The following is a 12,625-nucleotide window of genomic DNA, read 5'->3' as shown; positions in this document are numbered from 1 at the left end:
CAATTGTTTAATTACAGCAGCACAAACATCCGGGTTTGTTGCTTTTCTCTGTTTCATAAAGAATTCATGAAGATTGAATATTTTGGGTTTTGCTGGTCAAACTGAACAAGCACTGGGAACTTTCACCATTTTAAAGACTAAATAAGTTATAAATTATTAGAATAAAAGATCATGATATTTTTTAAAATATCAATTAATTCAATTAAGCATAAAACTACATTGTGAAAAACACAAGACACGGTATGAGTTATATTGAGTTTATATTGTGGATGGAATCAGTCCAAATACTGTGTGTGTGTGTGTACCTGTCCTATCTTTGGACAAGTGGGAGTTTTGCACCTTGTGAGGACATTTTTGGGAAGTGAGGACTTTTTTTCTCCTCCTCAAGCTCAAATCAACGTTAGAGTCCAGAAAAAGTACAGAAAAAACAACTGTGTCAGCGTTGGTTTGTGCTGACCTGCAGTGCAGTCAGCAGGTTGCTGGTCTCCCTCAGTCGGGCCCTGGTGGCGTCCAGCTCCTCCAGCAGTTTGTCCTGCGCCTCCTTCAGTGTGGAGATCTGTCCCTCAGCTTTCCCGATGTCCTGCTCCCCCTGCTGCACCCCCTGCTGCAGCCGGATCACCTGCGGGGAGACGAGAGACGGACAGAGAGAATTAACTATATTCACACCCTCTACTCGATTGCGCTCCGGGCTGTATCTCAGTGTGGCAGCAACCTTGAAACTACATCAGCATTTCATGCTCAGCGAGGTGGAATTTCCATCAAAAATGCACTCAATAACTATTTCTACTACTGATTTTTAAGTGAGCGAGGCCCATATACTTTTTGCCAACGTGGCAACATAGTTTTGCAATTCATCAGATCTTAATTTACCTCGACTTAGAGTGCACAAACAACAGCTATAAGGAGTGGCAGCGGGTTCGCTCACAAAGCTTTCAAAGCTTTCAAAGACCAGCGACCAACAACAAACATTTGCTCTCTTTGTATTTGAACAAACATGCATCACAATTAAAGGAGCAATACGTCATATATTTACTGTATTAAATCATACAATGACCATATGTCATCAATGCTGAGTTAAAGTACTGTCTAGCCGGAAAGGCCAGGTTGCCAGATATGAAAACAAATTGGCAAACCATGGAAGCAAGCTTTCAAACCAGATTCCAGAGATTAGCTTGCATAAAGAAAATACAAGTATTACTAGTTAACGGCACGAACAACTCTCGGTGGTCCGTGTGCAGCTGGGTTATCAAGGCTGCGAGTATTTCAGACACACGGCCGGTGAAGTGATCCCGACTAGAGCTCGCTAATGCCTTCATGCTAATACATGCTAACTGCTATCAGGCACACCGAAGGAGCGGACAAAAGGAATGTACTTTATTACGTTTTGTTGAGCAGTTGGCTTTATTCTAAATCACTTTGAATTTTCTTAGAACTCAAAAGGTTCAAAAGTAATCAGAGACTTTGAGCTGGTGGCTTAAAAGGATAACTGTAATAAAATCAGAAAACTAACAAACGTTCAGGTTGAGGACATAGCTAGAGTTAAAAAGCTATAACTCTTGGGCTACATTTGGGTTTATACGGTATATTTTTTCACATGGGTCCTTTGAGAAAGATGGGAAATGATTGAAAACACAGTTTACTTCTCCTAAATGGTAAATACTGTTTATCATTTATGTATTATTCAAGTCACGCACATTATTAAGGATTCAGACTCCAGTTTCCCTGACGTTTGGAGGTCACAATACCAAGAAGAAGTTAAGTGAGCAGTGAATGAGAAATTTATGACAAACAATGTTTACAAAACAAACTCGCCATTTAGAAGCTGATCACATGATCTTCAAGGATGAAATTTTAAGCCAACGTGGACGAGAAGTTCTTAATTCATTTTAAAATAATAATATTATAACATTTTTCAAAAGTAAAACTACTGTATTTCACAGTGTGAAGATGATAAATGATTTGAAATCATTTATGCAGTTGTTATTTCACAGCACAATAAGTCAGGCAAAATGTAAGGTTCCAGATGTTCTACCTCTTCGCTGGCTGCGGTGAGTTTGGAGTTCAGCTCCTCGCTCAGCTCGTCCAGCTGCTGCCTGAGAGTCGTCTTCTGCTCCTCCAGCGAGAGGCGCTCCCTCTCGAACTGCTGCTCCAGCTCCTGAGGAAACCAATCACAAACGCACATCTGTCAAAGTAAGCTAGCGACAAAAGCAAAGGAGCATCACCGAGGATCTTAAAGCTAGAATGTGAGACTTTTACATACAAATGATCATCTGTCACATTCAAGCCCTTGCAAATTGAGTTCACACAGTGCTGATTGAGCCTATTGTCGCCAGGGAAAGCTCTCTTGTTTGAGTTGTGGTGTCTGTGGAAACATTCCTGGGCTGGCTCCCCCGGAAGTGATGGGCTTTACGTCAAGCAGCTAAAGGGGGCAGGAAGTTGGGGAGAGACCATAGCAATGGAACAGGTAGGAGTAAAGCGGAAGACAAAGTGTCCAAGAAAGGTTTCTGGAGTGGACGCTCAAGATAATAGAAACTCGGCGTTTAGAAGAACGATCAAAGCTAAAAAAGAAAGCGATTGATGTGAGGACAAAAACAGGTTTGTATTTGTAAAATACTTGTGCAGTGCTCATTCAAAACGTACCCTTATTTTAGACTTAAAGGGAGCGCTCCTCGGGGGAGCTCACCTGCAGCCATATGGACAGTGTTTAAATGACTCCCACTGCAAGAAGGTTGGAGACAAATATTACGCTTGAAGAGAAAAGTCTCTGCGACTAAATCAAGAAGTCACGTGCGGGTGAGACAAGTTGTGCAGCTTTTATCGGATTGTAATCCCATTGCTGGCATTTTTGCATCTACCAAGAATTTAGCATGGCTAAAAGCAGGAGGTGGATGTGCTGGAGGCTCAGGCTGACGCACTGAGAAAACAATCACAACTCACAACACAACTCAAATCCTTCATGTATGTGTAGCGTTCCCTCGGTTGTGTTGCAGATCCAAAATCAAAAAAAGATGCCTCCCTCGCTCCCACTTTGTTTGACATCCCATTCACTGAATTCATCCATGCAAACTTTCTAAAAATACGTGGAACTACTTCATTGTCCTTGACAGAGACGAGAGACAGAGAGCTCTAGCGTACCATAATAAAGCTTATTATGCCGTCTGATGAGTGGGAAACGGTTTCCGTTATAGCGTGCAATGATTGCTGCTTTCCAAGGACAATTAGAGTCGAGGGAAATTGCTGTAATGTCAAATGAAATTTGCCACCATTATTCATTACACAGGAGGATATTTTGTGAAAAAAAAACGTTGAGTGTATCGACGACTGTGTTCCATAAGAATGAATGGACTTTCTTAGAAATTCATCTGAATGGAAAAAAGAGTGAAAAATCACAGTAATCCATGTGTAATGACATCTTGTATTTCATCAGCCGCAGACTGGAGGAAGTTTCTCTGTTGCAACTGTGACTACTGACTGACACAAATATGCATCCGTTAAACCGTTTGCTATGATTTGGTACAAAGAATCACAGATTGGCCTCAAAATTATCCAGTTTGTAAAATGTCAACTTTTTCCAACCCTGTCGTTGCTTGCAATAGTTTCAACACCCTTATGCAACCGTGAAAAAACAAGAATGGGGCCAGTACCTGCCCACCTCCGGGCTACGATGAAGTCTCACGCTACATCAAGATCTGTCCGATCTGCTGTTCGCCTAAAGGCTTTCTCTCCCTCATGTCCTCACTCAGGCTTTCATTGAGACTGTTCCTTGCTCGTGAATCCAATGGTGAAATGGGTTTCAGACAGAAATCAGGATAACCAACTTCAAACGTTCTTCTATTTCTACATGTTACGTAGTTTCTTCTATGGATATTTACAAACTCTAATGCTTTGTTTTACCTGCTGTGTTTTACCTGCTGTGGTAACGTTTTTCCTCGGGTAGATGTAATCCGTACAGCCCCTGATCTAAGGTAACCAAGGGGAAACCTCCGGGTCTGACAAGGGAAGCCAATGCAGAAGTGCCATAAACTTGCATTCTTTTTAAAAGCCAGTCGGGGGCGACTCCAACCTGTTTGCAAAAAGTAGTCGGATTGTATAGAGGTCTATGAGAAAATGACACTACTTCTCACTTGACTTATTCCTTCAGTAAAAATCGTAAAGATCAGTGTATGGTCTCAATCGCTAGTTTCAAGTCTTCTTCAATACAACATGATGTTCATTTAGTGAATTATGGTCTCAATAAGAGTCAGCTGCTAACAGTACCTGGCTCCGCCACACCTCGCAGTTCCCCAGATCCACCATCTAGTCCAAATCTGGTGAGTTCTGGTTCACAAAACCAAGATGGCGAAGGCCAAAACACCGAACTCGAGGCTTCAAAACAGCAGCCCACAAACTAATGGGTGACGTCACAGTGACTACGTCCGCTTTGTATATACAGTCTATGATGGGAACTTGTAGTACCTAAAGCTGCATTAATATATATTTTTGGCCCTTTGTGGCAACAAAACAAACTTTAAATTCAACATTGAAATATCATTACCCTGCAATAATTTGCTATGGCTAATGTGTAAGCAGACAATTGGGCAGAAACAGAGAAACATTCATTTTGAGTTGTGTCTCTATCCACCTGATGACTGTAGGTCCAATGTCCATCCTCCTTCCAGCTCTGTCTCTTTAGCTTGCTCAATGCTAGTTGCTACCACTGCTTGTCTGTTGTGTGGTAAATGGCAGGTAGCATACCGTCGGATTATCAGAGGGCTTTTTTGTTGTTGGAAGCAGCCAATGAGAGCGGTGAGAGTCAACCACAACAGTAAAGTTATTGGCCATGAAACCGAAACAATAAGCTGAGAGATTTCCGACCAGTGCTCATTCTAAACACCAGAAAGGGTGAATTGTGCGGATGAAGCTCTACTATAGTGAGGCCCTGACACTGTTTTAACTTACAAATACAAAAAATCATTAAAATGCACCACCTCAGACACCCAAATCACAGCCATGAAATAGAACGAATCAATGAATCCAACCTACTTTTGTCATTATCTCAAAATTCCAATCTGTGGAAATCTCGATTGATACGTAAGGTGACTTCCAACAGTCTGATGGTATCGAGGACATTGGTCGATTCAGACAAACAGATGGGGAGGAATCTAATATGACACATCAGGATTCCTGTCATACCTCGCCGCTCGATATGGAGGCGCTGCAGACTATTCATTTAAATTCCAAACGCCAGCCTCCTCACAGACAACTCTCATTTAATTTAAAGCGATGAAAAGAACAGAGGTGATGAAAGTAAAGATGATTAACTAGACATGATGAAACTAGAGTCAAATGGAGGGATGAAGAGGCATTTCATCTCATGTGTCTGCCACCCTGATTTTGCAGAATAAAACATATCAAACCGGAGCGAGGGAATGAGAAGGGAATGAATTCTGCCTCCTCCCTGCCACTCATTCAATGTGGACATTTCTGCACCAACACTGGCAGCATAATCATGAAACAGAAGTGAACAATGGGGAATTAATGTGCATATCAGAACACGGTACGGAACAAGAGATGACGGAAATTGCACAGGGCCTGAGAGCCTGCATATGGAATGCATATCTGATGATTAAGGAAATGCATAAGGCGCTCCTCTTAATGTAGCTGTCCGCTCTGATCGGGTCTACTGTGGAATAGCATTTAAAACACGTCCTCATTATGCAACTTTGATGCGAGAGAATATTTGATCACTTGCCTCCACATGGCCGTGTGCGACTGGAATAAAGGACCCCGTGGAGATTAGGCATCATCACAAGGCTATTTCAGGCTGGTGGAGCTGCAAGCCTCGACTGCAAATTAGTGGTATAGGCTTATGGTTCGGAAGAGGTGGACTTCAGGCTCATTAAGAGAGTACCAGGGCCCGGTTTGTAATCCTCGTGGGGGGAATTTCACCGTCTCTCATCAGATACAAGAGCCGTCGTGATGCTGGAAAAAGGGTACTTGGTAATTTGAGCAAAAGGGAGCGAGTGTATGTTTTTTGAGGAGCAGCAGACAGAGTGATGCAGGTTGTTTTGTTGAAACCGGCCCAAAGAATCCCGGCCCGACCCTACATGAAGCCGCAGAGTGAGTCCTAGCTCGACCTTTACCATTGACCACAGGAGCAGCTTTTGACATTTGTGACAGGATCTCCGACGTGTGCCATCTCCTACCAAATGTTCAGCACGGCCCAACAACTTGCCATATATATTATAAAAGACATTGCATAACGTTTCTCCTCATTAATGAGAGTCGGGAGTGTGTTCAAGGCAACTGCAGTCGGTGACGGGATTTTCCAACTGCAGCGAAGAATCAATGAGACAATTGTCGACAACGTCAATGTTGATTGCGGCACAAAGCATTCGTTCTCAACTGAAAATGAAGAGAGCCGGCGAACGAAAGGCACAAATTGAGAAATGTGAAATCAGTCTGTTGTAATGCAATAGAATATAACTATAGAAAATGCAATAAATGTAATGTTGAAAATCTTTTGGCTGTGAAGCAACTTAAGATACATTTGAATTCAACATAAAGAACTGCAAACCTCTCTGAAACTGTACCAACAACTGTAGATTATGTTATTTGAATCATGCGTTACAGTGTAAAAGGGTTTCTGGCATCTCCACAGGTGGCCTTGTGCATTTTCTAGTTTGTGTGGTTCATGTTAGAGGTGCTATAGGCGCACTTAGGAGCATTTCTATTGCTTCTCAACGGCTCTCAACATGGCGACGGCTGAGCCACAGCTAACAGTGCTAACAGTGCTAACAGTGCTAACAGTGCTAACAGTGCTAACAGTGCTAACAGTGCAAACAACGTGCTGACACATGACTCCACTTTATCTTTACATAGCAAATAGTCGTAATGCTCGAATAGCAAATTTAACACCTTAAAAAACACGGTGAAAATGTTCACGCTCAAAATAATAATATGAATCAGCTGTTTTCTCTGAAGTACCTCGAAGGAGAAAAATCACAACGGCTCATGAATCTGCTTTTGCTGACCTCACTTCAGCGAAAGAAGGAATAAACCTCACTGGTCCCCAAACAGAAACTCTCACCTTCTTCCCAAGGAGTAAAAATATACAACATAGAATATGCAGTATAGACAAGCAGCGTAAAAGCGCCATCGAAGAAGTGGGTGTATAATGTATGTATGAGCTTCAGCCCTGTTAGGGTCGCCACACACTGTGCTCAGTAGCGTTGAAATATTTATGCTGAAAGTTTTAGAAACAAACACACATACACTCGTGTCAGTTGGCTGCCAAATTCAAATCCCTCAGCTCACAAGCTCACATTAATGTATTTTATCGTTCCAATTTTGTCCCAATTTCTATCACTTTACCCACTTTATATTCTCCACGTGCAGTTTCACGCGTAGTGAGTGTCATTAGCGTACAAGCAGGACCATGAATTTAAATCTCAGGGCCGTGCACCCATTAATTAAAATGTCAAAACCCCCACACCTTTTCTGAGCCTCCATTTCCTGATGCGTTTCGAAAGATCTTAAAGCTCAACTTAATTAGTCACATAGTCACTGTGCCTTTATTAACTTCAAAAAAAGTGACAAATTATGTGGTGTAAAAATGTCCTTACAGCACAGAAAAGTTCAATATCTTGCACACATTTTCAAAGAACAGAAAATGAACCCACTTTTTTCTACCGCGCATTTGCCACACTTCCTCGCGCGCGTAGGTCGTGTGTTGATCTAATTAGTACTCGACTGTTTTCTGCACACTAAAGCAGCTGTGTGCCTTTGCATGTGACAAGGGAGAGTAGCAGATTTAGCAACGCCCCAAAAATAGCACGTTAGAGCTTCCTATCACCTGTGTGAGTCATCGGGAGCGCTGAGTAGAGTGTACACATGTGGATTCCAGCTGCCACATCTCTCAACTCTGTTTTCATTGAGAACTTATTACTATTCATCTCTTTTGTTATATTATATCACTGACAGAAGCTCCTGCAGGTTTCTCAACCAGCCCAGGTTATGTGAGCTCAGAGGTGTTGTAGATGACATTTATGAGTGATAAATATAAATGTGCTCCCACGTAGGCTGCCTTTCCTCCTGTGCCAGCTTCTTAGTCACTGTTAAAGCCCCTTTTTGATGTTCTTTAGTCTATAGATAACCTAATCAAATTGCACATTTTTTTGCAGGCATCTGAGCCCCTCCACTTGCTCCACTTGTGATGTTTTCTTTTTTATATCGCCCGCTGCAGAGAAATTACAAATACCAAACTTTTATTCATCATTTTAAAGGGGCTGCTTATTCGCTGAGTCATACCTTTGAAACCAATGTTTTTGCTCGTGTTGACACATATCAGAGGATGCAGGCATGTGCAATTATAAGCATCGGCTTCACCGACTCATTTCTTTTCTGCACTGAAGAGCTGATTGATATTTTCTAATAGTAACCACTTTGAAATATTTTTGCTATTTTTGAAGAAAAAGGTAAAACAGATGCTATATCGATCCCTGCTATAGTTTTATGAAGCACATAGCTGGATAGAGCTCAAAGGCAAAAGAACTTCTTGGGTCCATATGATGTCTTCTTTAAAAATACCCCGAGGGGCCTTTTAAATCTAACAGATTCTGTTGGTCCGGTCATTAAATCCAAGCCTTCCCTGAAAAATGGTCCCTTGAAACTGTCGTTCTTCCTAGTTTAGCAGAAATAAACTCAAATAATAATCTTGTCCATTGGATATCACCGCAACCAGATTTCTGACATAGCTCCCATTTCAACCCTCTTAAAGAAGTACTTTGCCCAAAAACTATATAAATTGTACATAGTACTCGCCTCCCCTGGCTCTCTTTGGTCCCAGAAAAAGTCTTGTATAGAGTGACGTTAAGGAGAGCGGAAAATGAAAAACTAAAGCATACCACTGCAAAAAGACTTCGGCGGAGGCCTAATGAAAGCATGCCTGCTCAAAACAAATCCCTCCACAGGAAATGGTTAGTTTAGCGAAAATAGTTGTGTTTGGATGAGCCCACAGGAAGGCACAAGACAGTTGGATAAAGCTGTAGAGGAAGTGTTTTTCAGACATTTTATAACATTTTGTGCGTTGATTTGATTACATTCTTCATTTTCTGTTCTCGTTGACGCCATTCAATGGAGAACTTTTCTGGGACCATAGAGAGCCTAGTTGAGTACTATATCGACTTTATTTTGTGTTTGAGTCTGATGATGTCTCTAGTACATAAACAGTATGGCCACTGTCCGTAATGATGACCTTAAAAAGAGAGAAAAGGCTTAAATGTTAGTCTCAATGTCTTTGCACATCAACATTTACAGTCAAGCCTACCAACTGAAAAAGTAAAAAACGTTTCAGGGTGAACAAAAAAAAAAAAAGATGAAATGATCTGCATTTCAATGCCTGGAATTAACTAGTTCCTTTAATATCTGTCTTCATATCACGACAGAAAAGCTTGTGGAACAATATTTAGACCTTCGTGAGACTTGGGAAATGTACAATTCAAGTTGAGTCCCAAGGCTTTTTTTTTTTTTTCAGTTCTTGTAACAGATGGCACAGTCGGTGAACAATGTGAAGTTAGCTCAGAGGTTAGAGGAGCAGGCTTGTGACCAGCAGAGTGTCTGTGGGGAGGTAAATGAGAGCTGCCGTCTCCTCATGAAACATCCTGACAAACAGAAATGGATATACACTGTATTTGTGGCCAGTGTAATGGTCAGTGTACCTCCTTCCATACACACACGCCACACGACTATGGTCAGTGGTTTGGTGTTGATCAAACTAAAACATATGCAGATGCCGCGGGACGTCTGTCATCCAAAATCACCACTCATTCATTAACAAATATTGTGTAACATCAACAGACTGAAGTGGTGTGACAGGTCCAACTCTTTTGGCAGGAGACGAATTCAAAATGCATCGAGAGAGAGAGAGAGCGAGAGCGAGAGCGAGAGAGAGAGAGAGAGAGAGAGAGAGAGAGAGCGAGAGAGAGAGAGAGAGACAGCTTGTGTTTTGATTGAGTCATTCCTGAATGTCCCACTCTTCAATTTCAAATTGGGCAAAAGGAATAGTGGAACTTGTGAAATTCTAAAAGGGGCTTATCAATGTGTCACTACTGTAGGCAGTCGAGGTGACGTTAACAGTAATCACTTGATGTATTGTTGGTTAGTTAGATCAATACCAAGACATCAGGTTTAATAAGCACATCACATGATTTGATGTAAAGTAGCAAGTGACTACAACAATCAGATAACTATAGGGTGGAGTAAAAGCATAAAGCTGCAGACCCTTACCTACAGAAGTACTGAATACTAAATGTACTTTGTTACTATCTACCTCTGGTCTCCATACAGAGAGTGATACTTCTTCCACACTGAGGGAAAAACAAGCTTCTCCAAGACAGGATCTGTGTGGTTTGAGACGAGCCCGAAGCTTGATGATGCAGGATCAATTAAAACATACAGCTGCTAGTTTTCCTCCGGCTTTGAGCAATAAACGCTGATTACACAAAGACGCGGCGTTCTGAAAATTAATCTGGTGGATTCTTGTTCATCGTGCCCGGCGAGCTCGCCATCTGATGCACCCCTCTGTCGAACACATTATTATCCAGCATTCTTCCATTTCCGATAGCATGTGTGTGTGTGTGTGTGTGTGTGTGTGTGTGGGAATGAGGGAGGTTTAATCAACGGCAGCATCGGCCGGAAGCGCCTCCATCACATTCACGTACAACACGGACACAGGGTTATCCATGAAGGGCGAATGTCCGCCCCGCGTATCGGTCTGGCCTTGGATATATATATCCGCGAATATATGCGTACGTGCGTACTCACAGCCAGCATGCGGTTCTTTTCCTTCTCCGCGTTGTTGAGAGCGTTCTCCAGGGTCACTCTGTGTTTCTTGGCGACTTCCTCCAGGACTCGGGCCTGATTCTCCTTCATCTGGCCGGCCTCCTCTTCGGATCGACCTCGCATGTTGTTCACCTCCTTCTCGTGGGACGACTTCTCCTCCCGCAGGGTCTGACGAGGACAGAAAATACATATGCATGCACACGTTGAGCAGGTTCATAAATATGTTTGGAGGTGAGCGTTATGATAAGCGACACACACACACACACACACACACACACACACACACACACACACACACACACACAGAAGGAGCTCGGGCTGACCTTCCCCCCATATGCTGTGTTTTTCAGCCTTTTTGTCAGTGTTTACTCAGTGAAACAGCCACGGAATCAATCCTGTATTCTGTCTGTATCTGTATCTGAAATCTGATTCCTCACAACTTCACTTCATATTTGTTATTCCTAAAGCATCAAAACCCAACAAGCTGAAAACAAATCCTTTTTTTTCCCCACACTCCATGTGGGATTATAGATAAAGGGGTTATTGATTGTGGAGCTGTCGACCCAATAATCACTCAGCAACACAATCTGACCATCATTCTGATTCTAAGTCTGAGTCTTGACTTTTTTTTTGTTGTAATCAGCATCAGGCGTGATCGATGCAGTTAACTGACCCCGGCCCTTTTAGTTACTGTTGCTACGCCTGTCGAGATGATAACGGTGGCACTTGACATTCTTTAACTCTTTTACTCTTCTGGTAACAATTCTGGAAGCGGGTGTTGGAGTGTAAACTTCCGTAAATCCAATAAAGAGCAGGACAGAGCAGCGAATGATAGCCTACACTCTGAAATATGTTGGCTCCCATTAAATGAATCGGTCGGTCACCAACTGGGCTCAGAAAATAATGGAATTAGCTCATGATTTGCCAACTCTAAGCCTTGGGAGTGATGCTATGCTACTACAGTAGGTAGTAGGCTACTTGGCTCGGTGTGCTAATGTTTGCAGCTTGTTTGTGACTCTGCAAAGGGAATAGCAAAGCTTGCGAGCATGCTGATGAGTTGCCAGTGACTGGTTTGTGGATAAGTAAGAGGAGTGGTAGGAGCAGATTTTAAACTGGAGGCATAACAGAGGAACGTGGTAAAACGTAGGAATGGATAAAAGCCAAAAGATGTGGTTCAAAGGGCGCAGAAAAGTTGTGCTGATTTATAACCGAGATCCATATATTGAGTAGCAGACAGAAAGGCAAGAACAAACACTGTCTGTACTCGGCAACAACGCACTAGGTTTGTCATTGGGACTCTGGTACGGCATGAATCACGGATAAGGTCACAGAAAAGAGTGATGTTCCCGAGGAACCGAAAATAAAAATGTAATCTGCGGCCCATTTACTTTGAGTTCGATCAGGGGAGCAGCTGTTTCTTCATTGCATGAGAAGTACATTTTAATAAGCCAAACTGCGCCAAAAAATAGCCACATGGGAGCAGTAATATCCGCTACTCGAGCTGACATTAGGCAGAGTAAAAGTCCCCTAACGTGAGCCAATAAAGTACGTTTGAGAATGTTTCACGTTAGAGTGTGTATCAAGATTATCCGACTACTAATGAGACCAGATAGAAAGTCAGTTGCTGATATCTTTTTTCTCGATTTCCCTGCCTGTACGACACACTTCTGGTTTTCTGCTGACAACAACAATAATTCATGTTTTTATGCATTAAGATGTAACTCTTTGGTTTGATGGAAGTTTGGGATGTTCAGGTATCTGCCCAACTATTTATCATTTTAAAGGCGATGAATAAAAGGACGAG

The 12,625-nt window shown here is 42.3% G+C and overlaps 1 protein-coding gene across 1 annotated transcript in view; it reads right to left on the bottom strand.

Moving 5' to 3' along the window:
* The window catches only part of fam184ab (family with sequence similarity 184 member Ab), a 121,333-nt gene that overhangs the window by 49,892 nt on the left and 58,816 nt on the right, over window positions 1-12,625 (bottom strand). Inside the window, exons 9-11 of the mRNA XM_076084397.1 lie at window positions 10,804-10,989; window positions 2,033-2,155; window positions 458-619 (exon numbers count right to left, since the gene is read on the bottom strand). Of these exons, the coding sequence (XP_075940512.1) occupies window positions 458-619; window positions 2,033-2,155; window positions 10,804-10,989 (471 nt within the window). The remainder of the gene's footprint in view (window positions 1-457; window positions 620-2,032; window positions 2,156-10,803; window positions 10,990-12,625) is intronic.

Source organism: Anarhichas minor, unplaced genomic scaffold, assembly GCF_050575085.1.
Source record: "Anarhichas minor isolate MPS153535 unplaced genomic scaffold, ASM5057508v1 ptg000136l, whole genome shotgun sequence".
In the NCBI taxonomy this organism is placed as follows: domain Eukaryota; kingdom Metazoa; phylum Chordata; class Actinopteri; order Perciformes; family Anarhichadidae; genus Anarhichas; species Anarhichas minor.
This window is presented reverse-complemented; position numbering and strand designations above follow the sequence as displayed.